The sequence below is a fragment of the Nerophis ophidion genome, linkage group LG08, assembly GCF_033978795.1.
Source record: "Nerophis ophidion isolate RoL-2023_Sa linkage group LG08, RoL_Noph_v1.0, whole genome shotgun sequence".
In the NCBI taxonomy this organism is placed as follows: Eukaryota; Metazoa; Chordata; class Actinopteri; order Syngnathiformes; family Syngnathidae; genus Nerophis; species Nerophis ophidion.
The window spans coordinates 28,969,803-28,986,250 of record NC_084618.1 but is presented as its reverse complement, the minus strand read 5'-3'; the positions used below and the strand labels follow the sequence as shown (position 1 = coordinate 28,986,250).

The window sequence follows — 16,448 nt, the reverse complement described above, 5'->3', positions numbered from 1 at the left end:
CTTAGGCCTTTAAGTCAAGCACATTTCACAGCGGAGTGCCTACTTTATCCCAGAGAGGCTTACGTCGATGAGGCTGTCTTTTTCAGCAAGGAGGACTTGTAGCTCTGCAGTTTCCAAAGAACCCTTCTGGGTAGCCGTGGTGTTTTGTTTCTGAGCGGCCATCAGCTTCTGCTGCTTGTCAGACAGCTGTTTCCTCAATTCCTGAATCTCCTGGGAACGCTCAGACAGCATGCGGTTGTAGTGCTCTGCAGACTCCTGGTGAGACAAACCACCAGGGGAGAGGAGAGGAATGAGCGGCTTACACAGACAGCAGACAGTTATATATTGAACTTAATTCAATTATTTAGAAGAGCAGAGCTGACCTTGAGGAGTTGGTCTTTGCTTTTAATGGTTGCCAACAATCCTTCTACAGCGGTCTCATTGTCTGAAATGAGCCTTTCCCTGGCTTTCACAGCCTCGGCCAGCATAGCTTCTGTGACTTTGAGCCTCTGGCCCATCTGCTCTGCAAAGTCGTGAGCTTGACTTTGCGACTGGCTCAGCATGGATTCTGCCATTTCCTGCAAAATATGGGGATGGGCATTTAAGGACAACATTAACACAGGAGATGAAGTATTTTGTCCAAGCTTGTTAACTAACCTCCAAATCTTTAGTCTTCCCACTGAGGGAGAGCTGCAGCTGGCTGATGATGGAGTCCTTTTCCCTCAGCGATCTGTTCAAGTTGTCTTCCACGTCTTGTTTGGCCCTCTGCAGGTTCTTCAGTGTGTTTGTGAGGTGCTGCAGTTCTACGTCCTTCTCCTTAATCAGGCTGTCAAAACTCTACAAGGGAAAATATAATAATGACTGCTGTATTGTAGTTCCAGAGGTTCATCGCTTACATTAATGGTTTCCTCGTTGTGTGACAGCAGGTTATTGAGCCTCTCCAGGTCTCTTTCCTTCTCCCTAAGGGACAGCTGCAGCTGGTGTATTTCGTTGTCTTTCTCCTCAATGGCCGCAAACTTCTCATCCAGTGCTTGCTGTGTGTCAGCAGAAATTGGAAACATCAAGACCAAAAGTAATACCGGTAATAGCCTGGGTGAAAAGAGATTTAATAGCAATGCTCACATCAAGTGCGTTTTCCTTTTCCTTTAGCCTTTGGCGAAGCTTGGCCAGCACACTGTCGTTTCCTGCTGGGCTATTGTTCTGCTCAAATTCTCTTACAATATTTATGTACTCCTGATGGTCAGTGACAAACAACAACCATTTAAGACAAATACTATCTTATTTGTATTTGTTTATTAGCATTGTTATGTCACCTGTAACTGCTTCTCCTTATCAGCCAGGCTGGATGTGAGCCTCTGGATGGTGACTTCATGGGCCTGCAGCTTTCTTTTGGTTTGGTCCAACACTTCCTGGTACTGGTGCTCTAGAGAACTTTCTCTCTCCCCAATCTCACTACTCAGTTTTTTTAGTTGATTGTTGAGATCCTGTGGGTAAAAACAACACAACAGATGTTTGAATAAGGACAAACGAAACAATTTAAGAGCTATTTACATGTTTTCAAGCTGTCTTACATTCAGGACTTTGTCTCCCTTCTTCTTCTGATGTTGCATATCTTCTAGTTCCACCTCTAGCTGATCCTTTATCTGCTGCAAGTCGGCCAATTCCTGCTCCTTCCTGTCGAGGGAACGCATAAGCTTTTGGACTTCGAGCACCTTGATGTGGTGTTCCCCCTGCAGTTGGACCAACTCGGTTTGCTTTTCCATCAGTAGTGTTTGATGCTCTTCTGCACCCTGAAGGAGAAATGCAAGATATGAGCGATTGAACTATAGCGACATATATCTTCATGTTTTACGTTCTACAGTAGATGGAAGCAACATCAGGACTCAAGTAAACAACATGCCTGATATTTCTGCATCTGGGCTTTGTGTGCTGTCTCCCGAGCTTTGGCTAAAGCATCATCACGGTCCTCAATCTCATGACACAACTCTGCAATCTGAGCAAATCAAAGATAGACGCAGCGATGCATTTGCAAAATGATAGCTGGGTTTACAACAAGAGCTCGGAGGAGATTGTAAAGAGAAACCAACCTCTTTTTCTTTTTCTTTGAGGACTTTTGTTAGCCCCTGGATAGTTTTGTCTCGCTTTAGGCTGTTCTTCTTCTCTGTGTCAAGTTCATTCTCTTTCTCCTCCAAATTTCCAGACAATGTCTGTTCACATAAATGATTAGAATGATTACTTGTACAAAAAAAACACTACTAACTGCAACATACATTTGTTTGATTCTGGGCTTCCTCGAGTGCTTTGGTCAGGCTTTCATGGGTAGTTTTAACCTGGGTGAGTTCTTCACTCAGCAGCTTGTTGACGGACTCCAGACGACTGACCTCGCTCTACAGAAAAAAATTGGGAAACAGAAATGGAGAAAAGGAATTAGCAATATTAACTTTGCTTAATGCCTTTCCATCGCCTGTTATACTTTTTTCTGGTGAACCTCCATGGTGACAGGCGTGTATTTATCATCAAATTCCTCTGTTAGGTCATGCAGCGACTTCCACTCTGCCTCCTTGCGTACACGCTTTCTACCAACGCTGATGTGACCAACACTAAGCCTCTTTGAGACAGGGATGCGGCTCCCAGGTGGGACAGACACTCTGTGCTTGGTGATGCAGCGCAGGAGCTGGGTCAGGTCAGAGATCACTGAAGGCTGCCGTGAGGAGCGGCGAAGCAGGAACATAGCCTGAGCCTTTCCCCCATAATCCTCATCAGAGGCAGCTTTGCTGACAACTAAAGTCTTGGCTACTCTGAGTTTATTTTTACCTGGAATGTCTGTATTGTCCGAAGCAAAGTCCCTATTGAGGGACAGCATGGATGTGGAGCGATCTTTGAATTCAGGTCTTGGAATTGTCCCCTTATACTGCACCAGGTCCAGGTACATGCTCTTAGAGATGCAACGAGAACCTAGTAAACCAAAGCTTTTCATAGAACTATCAAGCCCTACAGCCGATCCCATCCTCCATTTCCTGAGACCAGAACGCCCCGGGAACACTCCTTTGCTGACAAGTCTATCCAGACTCACACATCTCCTCATGCGGGCACCACCTTCGCTCTGCCTCGATGATTGTGCATCAGAAGCCAGCAGACACGTGTCCTCGTCGTCAAAACTGGTTGCCCCAGATGAACTGAGGTGAGACTTGGAGCGCTGGGCCCTCTCCTCGTCGCTCCTTTCTTGACCAGTGTTGTTTTTGTTGTAAACGTGGACGATGCACTGCATAAGGTGTTCTTTCTCCGCTTGCAGTTTCTGGACTTGGTTGTTGTGCTTTTCCTGCAGCTGGCTGAGGTTAACGTCACACTGGACCACCTTTTCCAGCTGGAACACACATTTCCCACAGAGGAACTCTCCGCGGCCATCACGAGTCACCTCCCAGCCCAGAACGTGGGACAAGATAATTTGTATCTTCCGCTTTCCTGACGAGCTGAAGATCCAGCGACACTGATTGCCAATCAGACGACCGTGGCACACACGACAAGAATCCTTCATGATGCCTTTGATTGACAGATGCCAGATTTATCCACTTAAAATAAGTCTAAAATGCCTTTTCCTGGCACACAAAGATCCTAAAGATCCTCTCCCTGCCAGCCAAAGAATATCCATCTACCTTTTTCTCTCACTGCATTGCTGTGAGGCACAGAGGAGAATGGATGATTACAGAGCACTCTAAGCTCTAAACCTGCAATAATCCCTACTCCTGCCTCTGTTCCACTCACATCCAGTGTATTTGATCAGGTCAAACCATGTGAAGCTACTGTAGTAATCTTTGTTATGGCAACTGCTAAACCAACTCCGGAAAACGCTCTCTAAATATAAGAGATCTGAATTGAAGACGGCCCTTTCGGCAGGGGACCGATAAGAGATTGAAACAACCAATCCCTTCTCCCATGGAGACTTTTCACCTAGGCAGTGCATCAAACATCCACTTAAGGGAAGTGTCTGCTGCCAATTAGTGTTCATATATCCAATTACTGTGCACAGCAAACCAGAAGAGGCCTCAGAAAAACTCCAATTGGAAACATCTCTAAATAAGTTGTACCAATCAGAATGAAAAAACAGAGCCACACAAACATAACTTTTGTCTGTTTGTAGCCAGCTAGTGGAAATGACTACTAGTTAGTGAGTCTTTTCTTTAGTGAATAAGGACGCCCAAAAATAAGTGTCTCCAGACAGCCTGGTAATCCAGTCTTAACTTTGTGACCTCAGATCCAACGCCAAGGCCAAATGAAGAACTGCAAATTCAACTCAACTAGCAGGTCTTCCATTTTTACCAGTAAAGCTGCCCAATGCTTTGTGATGGGTTGTTCGATTTTACACGAGTGTAAAATCTTTGTGTGTTAGTCCTGTCAGACAGATCAGTAGACTGTGGTAAAGGGCTTAGTGGGCTGCTAATATGGCGTGTGGATAACTGCAATGTTCCAATGTACCTGTTCAATGTCATTATTGAGCAGAATAATGCTGCTAAAACAGACGAAATGGCCGCCATGTAGAGTTTAAACAGGTGAACCAGAGAATAAATTAACCCTTTGTTTTTCTCCGTGTATGTGCAAATTCTGAAGGTTTGAACTAGGAAAAAAAGGGGAGGTTCACAATTGTCGAACACGAGCACCCTACGGATATCTACTGAACCGTGACAAAGAACAGCTTTAAGTGGCAAGAAGCCTGATCCACTTTCTGTACAATTGCAATAAATGGAAATAGATCATTTGTTGCTTGATTCAGTTTGTCCAACAAATTATTACTGTCATCCAGTGCAGGAGTTCTTAACATTTTTGACCTCGCTGCCCACCTTTTCCAATACAGAGGGGCCCAAGGCCCACTCAAATATTAACAATGAATTAGTAATCTTAATTTTGATTTTGATTGCATTCAATAGTTATATCTAACCTACACAACCTTGTCAAATTATATGAAAGAACGTGTTAATTAACAGAGATTTACATTTATATATTTATTTGACACATAAACCTTAGGTTAAGGTCAGGCCGATTAGAAAAACAAAATACGAACCAAATATACTGCATAAGAGTGGACTCATAAATATCTGACAAAAAATAAATCAATTAAGAATTAATGTTTAATGCACTTTTTTTTTTCAAATGTTGCCTATCATTCACAATCCCTATGTAAGACAACCAAACATCAAGCATGTCTTTCATTTTTATTCATTCTACCTGGTAAATAAATGTGTTTAAGTATGCTTACAATGGAGCCAAGCAGAATTGCCTTATTTGCCTATTAAGCGCTTACAGAAACCTCCAAACACCTCCGTTAAGGTTTTATGAACACGATATAGATGTAATGTGGAAAGCATGAATTTCCTTTTTCGTAATAAAATATCGCTGATTACTACTTACTGAAAACAAAATAAACCATCACTTACTGTACAATATGTGACTGGGATGCCGACTGCTGGGATATAGATATATACCTGGTTAGAAAAAGGTTGACACAATCCTCGCTAAGAAAAAAAGGGGGTGGAACAAAACGTCTTTCCGTGTCTTTTTCGCTGTCTAAATTGGATGCCAAAGTTGAGCAATTTGTCGGATTATGTCCTCAGCCTATCAAGGTGAGAGACAATTTGCATGATTTGGAATAAACTTTCACAAGCTCTGATGCGAGAAAGCAGCTCACCAGCGATTGATGTCAATAGCAGCACAAGCTAGTTAGTGCTCTGTGATCACAGCACTGCTAAAAATAGTTTGTCTGCGTTAGCGCTTATAATAACAATATCACTAATATCCATCCATCCATCCATCCATCATCTTCCGCTTATCCGAGGTCGGGTCGCGGGGGCAGCAGCCTAAGCAGGGAAGCCCAGACTTCCCTATCTCCAGCCACTTCGTCTAGCTCTTCCCGGAGGATCCCGAGGCGTTCCCAGGTCTTCCCAACGTGTCCTGGGTCTTCCCCGTGGCCTCCTACCAGCTGGACGTGCCCTAAACACATCCCTAGCGAGGCGTTCGGGTGGCATCCTGACCAGATGCCCGAACCACTTCATCTGGCTCCTCTCGATGTGGAGGAGCAGTGGCTTTACGTTGAGCTCCTCCCGGATGGCAGAGCTTCTCACCCTATCTCTAAGGGAGAGCCCCGCCAGGTCATTCCCCTTTAACTAAACGGTCAATAAAGTTGAAGTGCAAATAAATATAGAGCTTCACCACTTTAGTCATTATTTATACACTTTAGAAACTTCTTGATGACTTTAGCCACAGACTTCTTCTGTTTCTTTGAGATTGTCATTACTGCCACAAGTGGTAAAAAAGTGTATTACAACTGAGTAATTCTGCAGCTGAGAAACAGATTCTTTTTGGCGGCCCTATAGGGGGGCTCGTGGTTAAGAAACACTGAAACATAATCAACTTCTATTTTAAGATGCACTTTTAAATGTACTATTGAATTATATATGTAGAATATTGCAATATAATGCCATATCACATTACTGAATATAATACTGAGACTTTTCAGTTTCATGATGCGTGTTGTGAAGTCATCGCCAACATCCACTCCTACTTTAACTGATCTTTTGAGTGGAACGAGGAACAGAACAAATGGGAATTATATAACTGGAATGATGTAACAGGCAAAGACATAAAAGCTCTCCTTGTGGCCAATAGCAACAGAAAGACATGGATTTGCAGAAAGCATTAGAGCAGGAATGGGCAAACTACGGCCCGAGGGCCACAAGGCATGTTGATCTCTTTAATCCGACCCGCCAAATATTAAAACATCCATCCATCCTCTTCCACTTATCCGAGGTCGGGTCGCGGGGGCAGCAGCCTAAACAGAAAAGCCCAGACTTCCCTCTCCCGAGGCACTTCGTCCAGCTCTTCCCGGGGGATCCCGAGGCGTTCCCAGGCTAGCTGGGAGACAAAGTCTTCCCAACGTGTCCTGGGTCTTCCCCGTGGCCTTCTACCGGTTGGATGTGCCCTAAACACCACCCTAGGAAGGCGTTCGGGTGGCATACTGACCACCTCATCTGGCTCCTCTCGATGTGGAGGAGCAGCGGCTTTACTTTGAGATCCTCCTGGATGGCAGAGCTTCTCACCCTATCTCTAAGGGAGAGCCCCAACACCTGGCGGAGGAAACTCATTTCGGCCGCTTGTACCCGTGATCTTGTCCTTTCGGTCATAACCCAAAACTCATGACCATAGGTGAGGACGGGAATGTAGATCGACCGGTAAATTGAGAGCTTTACCTTCAGCCACAGCTCCTTCTTCACCACAACGGATCGATACAGCGTCCGCATTACTGAAGAGGCCGCACCGATCCGCCTGTCGATCTCACGATCCACCCTTCTCTCACTCGTGAACAAGATTCCTAGGTACTTGAACTCCTCCATTTGGGGCAGGGTCTCCGCCCCAACCCGGAGATGGCACGCCACCCTTTTCCAGGCGGGAACCATGGACTCGGACTTGGAGGTGCTGATTCTCATCCCGGTCGCTTCACACTCGGCTGCAAACCGATCCAGTGAGAGCTGAAGATCCTGGCCAGATGAAGCCATCAGGACCACATCATCTGCAAAAAGCTGAGACCTAATTCTGCGGCCACCAAACCGGAACCCCTCAACGCCTTGACTGTGCCTAGAAATTCTGTCCATAAAAGTTATAAACAGAATCGGTGACAAATGAGCAAATATTTGTTTTGAGAATTGGCACAACAAAACTGATACTAGACTTCAACACACTGGCAAAAAAGGGTGTTCAACAACAGCGCTCCAACTAAAAGAGAATGTAAGTGTTAACCCTTTAATACCATTTGTATGTTTTTTTGCATCAAGTGCTCGCCCCGCTCATCTGTCATATTTCAAAAGATAATGTGGACCCTGAGCCAAAAAGTTTGCCCACCTCCGCATTAGCGACTGTATGCCCAGAAAGAAAGGAGTGTACATTGAAAAAGCACCGACCTGATAGTCAGGTTGTCTTTTAGCTTTCTCTCTGCCTAGTTCATCCCGCAGATCCTGGTGAAGGGTCAGCACAGAGTTAGCAACATTGGGAAAGCAATAAAATCAGGGCTAGTTGAACAGACGTCATGTTTTTTTTTTTGGTTTAAAGGGGAACATTATCACAATTTCAGAAGGGTTAAAACCAATAAAAATCAGTTCCCAGTGGTTTATTTTATTTTGCAAAGTTTTTTTCAAAATTTTACCCAACATGGAATAAAAAAGGCTTTAAAGTGCCTGATTTTCGCTATCTTTAAATCCATCGTCCATTTTCCTGTGACGTCATTTAGTGATGCCAATATGGCGGATAGCACAGCAAGATATAGCAACATTAGCTCGGATTCAGACTCGGATTTCAGCGGCTTAAGCGATTCAACAGATTACGCATGTATTGAAACGGATGGTTGGAGTATGGAGGCAGATAGCGAAAACGAAATTGAAGAAGAAACTGAAGCTATTGAGCAAATAGCAATTGAAGCTATTCGGCGAACACCTTCTAACCAACGATTGAGTGTCGCAGGGTATCCATACATCTCTGTGCCATGTCTGTCGTAGCATCGCCGGTAAAATGTGGAGGAGCAACTTAAATCCGTCAATTGGTAAGTGTTTGTTTGGCAATAAATTTGGGTGGAGTGAAAGGCTGGATGCAAATATAGCTACAAATGTACATACAGCTAGCCTAAATAGCATGTTAGCATCGATTAGCTGGCAGTCATGCCGCGACCAAACATGTCTGATTAGCACATAAGCCAATAACATCAACAAAACTCACCTTAGTGATTTTGTTGACTTTATCGTTGGAAATGCATCTGCTTTGAGTGTCGCAGGATATCCATGCATCTCTGTGCCATGTCTGTCGTGGCATCGCCGGTAAATGTGCAGACGAGGGACTTTCGGATCTTTTGACCACTGGAGCAACTTAAATCCATCGATTGGTAAGTGTTTGTTTGGCATTAAATGTGGGTGGAGGGAATGGCTGGATGCAAATAGAGATACAAATGAGGCATAACGATGCAATATGTATATACAGCTAGCCTAAATAGCATGTTAGCATCGATAAGCATGCCGTGCTAATCGATGCACACTCCACGTAAGACAACTTGAATCCGTCCCTGATCGTGTTGTTACACCCTCCAACAACACACCGATGAGGCATGATGTCTCCAAGGTACGGAAAACAGTCAAAAAAACTGAAAATAACAGAGCTGATTTGACTCGATGTTTGTAATGTGTTTGAGAAAATGGCGGATTGACTACCTAGGTGACGTCACGTTGTGACGTCATCGCCCCGAGAGTGAATAATAGAAAGGCGTTTAATTCGCCAAAATTCACCAATTTTTTGTTCGGAAATCGGTAAAAAAAAATGATGGTCCTTTTACTGCAACATCATGGTATATATTGACGCTTACATAGGTCTAGTGATAATGTTCCCCTTTAATGTGTTTTACGATCTACATGACGATCATCATATGAAGGTCATACCTGGAGTTCATCGTCTTTTTTGACACCGGTCAGCTGTTCCATTAGTCTTGATGATGCTACATCCATCTGTCCCTCCCTATTCTTGCTCTGAAGGATCTCAGCTTCCTGCTGCTTCAACGTGATCCTCAGCTGCTCGATGATGCTAGTGTGATGGGAGGGGGGAAAAAAAATACATAATTGAAATCTCTTGATTGTATAAACCAGTGGTGCCCAACATTTTTGTAGCTGCGGACCGGTCAATATTTATTTTTTTCTTTGTTATGAAAAAGGGAGGTTTTTGGGATGGTGCACTAATTGTAAGTGTATCTTGTGTTTTTTATGTTGATTTAATAAAAAATAAAAATAAAAATAAAAAATTCAGTTGTGGTTGGGGACCACTGGTCGAAACAACACAGATTGCGCTCTTTGTGCTTACTTGTCCTTGTCTTGCAGGGCCAGAATTAGGTCAGGGCTGGGTGAGGTGGTGAGGGCGCCAGGCAGACCCAAGATTTGGAGCTGCTTTTCCATGTTAATATTCTTTAGCTTCTCCTGCTCAGCAATGGTCGCCATATTCTCTACCTCCTCCTCAGCTGTTCGGAGGCACTGACAAAACAGCAAGTTTGAACAGTATAAACACTTGCAAAATAAAAAAGTCCCTCTGCCTTTTACGTTTGCCTGGTGGCATGAAAAAAATATTTGACTGACTTACGTGTTGTAGTTCTGCTATCCTCTTGTTAAACGAGTCCCGAAGCGCATCCATCTCTTGCCGGGCTTGTTCTCTCACACGCTGCGGCTCTGCTGACTCTCGACTGGCCAGACTCTCCAGAGCTTTCCTGGAAAACATGTGATCACGTCTGTTTGTGAAAGAATGTTATAAATGCTTTATAGAAGAAAGAACAGCTCTTACGATGCGGACACAAGGAGCTCCTGTTTCTCTGCCATCTCCCTCTTCATTGACTCCAGCTCCACTTTCAGCTCAATATTCTGTAAAAAGAAAATATTCGAAAAAAACTATCACTTTTCATTAGGGATGAGTAATATGGCCTAAAATATGTATTGCAACTGTGATTATTGATCTATATCACAATACATTTGGTACATAAGATAGGGCTGCAGATACCGATTACTCTAGTAATCGAGTAATCTATTGATTAAATTCTTCAATTAATTGTGTATAACACTTTCCAGCCTCAAAGTGACTTTTAGGTAAAATAGTTTAAATCATTTTTCTAATTACCTTTATTTTTCTTCTTATAGAGAAAATACACATAATATTGAAATTGCACATTTTAATTACTATATATAATTTACATTAAATTTGTTTTAAAAAAATATGTAGCTGGATGAACATCCATCCATTTTTCTACCGCTTGTCCCTTTCGGGGTTGCAGGGGGTGCTGGAGCCTATCTCAGCTGCATTCGTGAACCAGGTAATAGATAATGAAAATAGAACCAAATTAGACAAAAAAAATTATGAAGCATGACACATTTAGTGGCAATGTATTCAACAATTCAACATACCGTATTTTCTTGAATTGTCGCCGGGCATATAGTATGCGCCTGCCTTGAATTACACCGGGAAGAAGATTAAGAGCTATTCAGTAGGATTTAAGGTCCAAGCTATTGCAACCGGTATGCTAAAAAGAACAGTAAGCAGCTATGTTTTATTAATATACCTGTGGAGCCGACGATCCGACAGACAGGCAGGGCATGCTGGAGCCCGGCCCAAGATGTCGGTGAAGAGACGGCGAGCGAGCGAGCGGAGAGGAGAGGAGGAGCGGAAGAGCGACATGCACTGAGGTTTTATTGAAAAATAAACAAAGTCAAACTGCTCAAGCCATGTCCTTCCTTGGTGGTCCTGGGAACCCGCAAGACGGCTTGAGACTGTCACAATACCGTAGCTGCATCTGTCAAATATGAGTAATTAAATGCCTCCCGCCTCCTGGTTGTAGAGGGCACTAGTGATCCTTCTTGCGACTACTCGGCTGCAGAAGAAGTGACAATGAGTGACGTGAATTGTGCTGGGACGGATATGACGAAGCGGGTGCTTCACCTATGCTGGCTATGTAAACAACCGGGCTGAAATAGAGCATATTCCAGTCCTAAATACCCAGTGTATTATTTATACAATAACACTTCCTGGTGGCAGCGGTGGGATAAAGAGATCACCCACGGAGCAGAACGGGAGGGGGAGCTGTCCGAGGGTAATTCTTTCGTCGCCCCCGCACTTGAGGAGGCGAGCTAACTGATAGCAGCGATCTGATAACAGTTTTCTAAACTGGACTTTCAATCGAAGCAGGAGGTAATAAAGGAAGATTTCCATCGAGACAGAGAGACCTTTAAAACTGAAGAAAGATAAGGAAGACTTCTATAAACAAGTTATCAATGCTTTTGATCAGAAGGAGCTGGCATGGATTTCATTTATAAGTAAAGGTAAGACCTTAATAACGTTTTTTTTATTAAATGTTCTTTTCATGATGGTATCCTTACATCAGACTCAAATTTTTACTGCATGCCTTTGGTAAGTGCTGGAGTGAAAAGAGGTTTTAAAATAATTAGCGCATGCTTACTTTTACCGCATGCCTTTGGTAAGCGCAGGACTGAGAAGAGGTTTTAAATTAATTAGCGCCCCGGCGGCAGTTCAAGGAAATACGGTATACACATTTGAAAAGGTATTATTGGAAGAGTGGTGTTTGATTTTTGGACAAACAACTGGATATAATTAACATTCAAACATGCTTGAATAAAAAAATGTTTACGCAAGTCCAACATAAAAGACAGCGTAAGCCGCCGAAATACACTTTTACCTTGTTTCTGCTTGTTAAATATGCATGATGATTACTGGTAATGTTGCATCATCAATGTAGTAGTATTTTGAAATGCCAGATCTGTTTGACACCACAATGTTTGCCTTTTCACTTTTAAATGGCGGCAAACCCTCTCTCATCTTCTCTCAGCTCTTTGTTGCTTTTCCACTTTGTCATTTAGTCCCGCCCCCCTTCCCACATCACCGGCAGCGCAAGGTAACTCACCAATAGGTGCACTGTTTTTGTGTGCGCTGGAGCAATACAATGTCAGCTTATTTTACTCAATAAGGAGTCATCAAAGCAACAAAATACAAATCAAATCTTTTTTCCAATCAAATTTATTGAAACCCTAAAATAAATTACAAACAGAACCATTTAAAAAGGGCTACAAAGGCTCCTAATTTGGCTGCTGACGTATGCTATAACATATAACAATTTAGTTGTTATTATTTTGTAAAAAACTATTATTTATTTACTGGGTAATTTACTGTTGTCTGGTTGGTTTGTGTTGTAACACAATTTTATATACACTTCTGTTAAAATGCAATAATCAGTTAGTCTTGTTTCAAAACTTCATACTACAATACAAAATGTACAATATCAATAAATATTTAGATTTTGATCACAAGTATAAAAAACATAAATGTAATATATTTTATTTATTTCTTACTACTAAGCCCTGCTTTAAATAATTTCGGTTTTTCTTCTTTTAAGTCCTCCTGTGTCCAGGGACTTATTTCCCGTGTTTGTAAACAACAAAAACGACCCAGAAAAAGTATTTTGATGAAAATGTATTTTGGTTTTAGTCATACTTTTGTTATCCAAATTATTTAGTTTTAGTCAACTAAATTCCTCAACATTTTATTCGACAAAAATTACAGTAAATTTTGTTGAATAAAATATCAATCAATCAATGTTTATTTATATAGCCCTAAATCACAAATGTCTCAAAGGGCTGCACAAACCACTACGACATCCTCGGAAGAACCCACATAATATACAATATAACGGATAACGCATCTCTGAAGATGTCTTGAAACCACTTATATTAGGGTTATTGCAGAAGATCTCAAAAACTAAATTGGCAACAAGACTTGCACTCCATGAATATCTTAAGTACAATTTGCACTACTTTAATGTGTGTTATTATTTTAGCTGAAATTAAGCATTGTTTTCAAAAATGTAATATTCCATCCATTTTCTACCGCTTGTCCCTTTTGGGTCCACGGGGGTCGCTGGAGCCTATCTCAGCTGCATTCGGGCGGAAGGCGGGGTACACAGTGGACAAGTCGCCACCTCATCGCAGGACCAACACAGATAGACAGACAACATTCACACACTAGGGCCAATTTAGGGTTGCCAATCAACTTATCCCCAGGTGCGTGTCTTTGGAGATGGGAGGAAGCCGTAGTACCCGGATGGAACCTACGCAGTCACATGGAGAACCTGCATGTATGACTAAAATGGTAATGTGAAAAAACTAGTTTTACTCTATATTTTGGCCACTGTCCCATCCAAACATATCGACTAGTCTTATAAATCTAGGATGTATATATATATATATATATATATATATATGTATATGTATATATACACGCCCATAGTGTACAACAAAAGTAGTGGTTGAGTAAGCGGTCTTGCTCCTGCTTTACAGTCCTAATAGTAACAGTAAATTAGTACAGTAAGACTCATTTAGCTTCGGCCAACTTACTGTTTCAAAGATGTCCTGCTGATTAGCTGGCAATTTGTGCTTCAAGTTGGTTGTATTTTTAATGGACAAAATGAAGCCACAGGGTTTACAGAGTGCAACAATGTCTACCGTGGCAAAAGTGAAGTTGGGATGTAACAATATGAGAATTATTGTTGTATTGTATTGTCTCAAAAGGTTTTGTAAACATAACTTAAATAAATAGACACAGTTAGAAAACCCACCATTTTACATGTCTTGTGTTTTTATGTTTCGCTGAAGGGATTTAGTCTTAGTGTTTTATCTGTTTTAAAGCTAAACTTTTAATAATAATAGATTTTTTTGGTAAAAAAACACTTAACGTTGCGCAAACAACCTCAAAGTGCCACAGTGTAAAAAATAGTTATAATAAAAATAAATAAAATATAAAACTAGAAACAGCCCAATAGCTACAACCAGCATGCATGTCTATAGAAAGGCTTTTTTTAAAAGATAGGTTTTTAAGCCTTTTTTAAAAGCATCCACAGTCTGAGGTGCCCTCAGGTGGTCAGGGAGAGTGTTCCACAGACTGGGAGCAGCGGAGCGGAAAGCCTGGTCTCCCATTGTTCGAAGCTTTGTCCTTGGAGGTTGGAGGAGGTTAGCATGTATGTATTGTAAATATTGGTTTGTAGTATAGCACTTTACGATGTATTTATATGAAAAGCGCGTCTTCAGCGGCACGTGAACGCACCATAAAACACCTCCGTGTTTTTTCCTCTGAGGCAGTCCTTCTCAAATAGTAGGGCGGTCCCCGCACGGGGGGCACAGTGGGATGCCAGAGGGGCTCGTGTGACCTCGGGCAAGATGCTTTTTTTTTTTTGCCGTACCAGAATATGATGAAGCTTACGCAGCACTTGGCTTTACTGTAACCACGGTGGGAGAGAAGAAAAGACAGGTGTGTTGTTTCCTTGAATGTTAAAAAACTTCCAATGTTATGCAGAGGTAAAGTTATAACAATTTCATAGAGGACTTATACTATTATAGTCAACGGTGTAGAGTGGGCGCGATTATCCTAATTCCGTTGGCAGAGAAACACAGCTTGTAAGTTCAATGTGCACAACTGAATAGCTTAGTTTCTCAAACAGTAATGTGGTTATAGAAGTTTAGATTGGAGTATGTTGTTTTTTAACGGGGAAAGACACGTCTCACAGCCAGCGAGCCGGCACCACTCAGTCTGTGAGTTTATCAAAGTGGAGTTATCAATCTCAGTTTTTCGATCATTTTAATTCTAAAGGGTGAAGTGAAGTGAATTATATTTATACAGCGCTTTTCCTCCAGTGACTCAAAGCGCTTTACATAGTGAAACCCAATATTTAAGTTACATTTAAACCAGTGTGGGTGGTACTGGGAGCCAGTGGGTAAGTGTCTTGCCCGAGGACACAACGGCAGTGACGAGGATGGCGGAAGCGGGGATCGAACCTAGAACCCTCAAGTTGCTGGCACCAACCGAGCTATACCGGGGTGTAGCTCGATAGGTAAGGGGGTAATACTAACCGTCAGGAGTTTTGTCACGGTCATCATAAATACCGTTTATCGTTACATCCCTGCAAAACAGTCTTGTTTCCCAGTGAAAAAATCCAAACACCGTGTCTTAGTTGTAGTTCTTATTGGATACCCGCCATGATACAGCCCGCCGCTCCTCTGCATTGGATTGATTGGATAGATTCCTAACTTGTCCCACTTGCCTAAATACGAAATGAAATATGATTGTCTGTCAATTATTTTTGACTTGTTATTATTATTCGACTAAATTGTCAAATAAAAGGTGCCATATCTAACAATTGCATGTCAAGTCATCATTAAATGGCCCTGACATGTCAAAAGGAATTGATAAATCCTGTTGGTTTTTTTTCGAGTACAGAAGCATTGTCTTTCAGCACCATCTGCACAGAGTTTGGAAAGTGCAGCAGTTTTTTTCTCTGTAAATGCACAGAGAAAATGTATCATATCGGCGACAGTTTTACCTTTGCCTTGCAGCTCACAGTTCAAACTGTAAAGTTTTCCAGTAATGTCAGTTAAAAATGCAAGGTCAAGGATCCACTCAGTGTCCTCCAGCAGCACGGTGTCCTCACCTCTGGACTGCATGAACTCTTTGATTTCACCCAAAAGTGACAAAAAACGTTGCAAAATTTGTCCCCTGCTGAGCCATCGGATTTCTGTGTGTAGTAGCAGGTCACCATATTCAGCTGACAGCTGCTCCAAAAGTACCTTGAATGTTCTGTGCTGTTTAGCTCTGGAGCAGACGCTGTTTATGATCTTTACGACGGGAGTCATTACGTGCTCAAAGCAGATCCCTTTTGCACATAAGGCCTGCTGGTGTATGATGCAGTGGTACTGCAGAACGTTTGGGAACTCTGGGTCAGCTTTACAGTGAGCAACGAATCCTGTGTGTCGGCCGATCATAGCAGGAGGCTCATTCGTAGTCACTGATACCAGCTTTTCCAGCGGCACCTTTTTAAACACCCCAAACTCCTTCACTGCGTTATAAATGTC

The 16,448-nt window shown here is 42.3% G+C and overlaps 1 protein-coding gene across 15 annotated transcripts in view; it reads right to left on the bottom strand.

The window, feature by feature from the left end:
- Positions 1-16,448, bottom strand: part of cdk5rap2 (CDK5 regulatory subunit associated protein 2) — a 68,193-nt gene that overhangs the window by 31,171 nt on the left and 20,574 nt on the right. For 6 of the 15 annotated variants that reach the window (XM_061908206.1, XM_061908207.1, XM_061908209.1 and 3 more), the window contains exons 5-19: positions 10,330-10,406; positions 10,132-10,255; positions 9,859-10,025; positions 9,444-9,585; positions 7,926-7,979; positions 2,250-2,366; positions 2,067-2,186; positions 1,880-1,972; positions 1,551-1,769; positions 1,293-1,463; positions 1,102-1,212; positions 876-1,013; positions 637-816; positions 363-557; positions 64-255 (exon numbers count right to left, since the gene is read on the bottom strand). In XM_061908206.1, the coding sequence (XP_061764190.1) occupies positions 64-255; positions 363-557; positions 637-816; positions 876-1,013; positions 1,102-1,212; positions 1,293-1,463; positions 1,551-1,769; positions 1,880-1,972; positions 2,067-2,186; positions 2,250-2,366; positions 7,926-7,979; positions 9,444-9,585; positions 9,859-10,025; positions 10,132-10,255; positions 10,330-10,406 (2,100 nt within the window). Of the gene's footprint in view, positions 1-63; positions 256-362; positions 558-636; positions 817-875; positions 1,014-1,101; positions 1,213-1,292; positions 1,464-1,550; positions 1,770-1,879; positions 1,973-2,066; positions 2,187-2,249; positions 2,367-2,452; positions 3,907-7,925; positions 7,980-9,443; positions 9,586-9,858; positions 10,026-10,131; positions 10,256-10,329; positions 10,407-16,448 lie in introns of those variants that run through there. The other 9 variants (XM_061908200.1, XM_061908198.1, XM_061908196.1 and 6 more) reach the window with 8 other exon arrangements.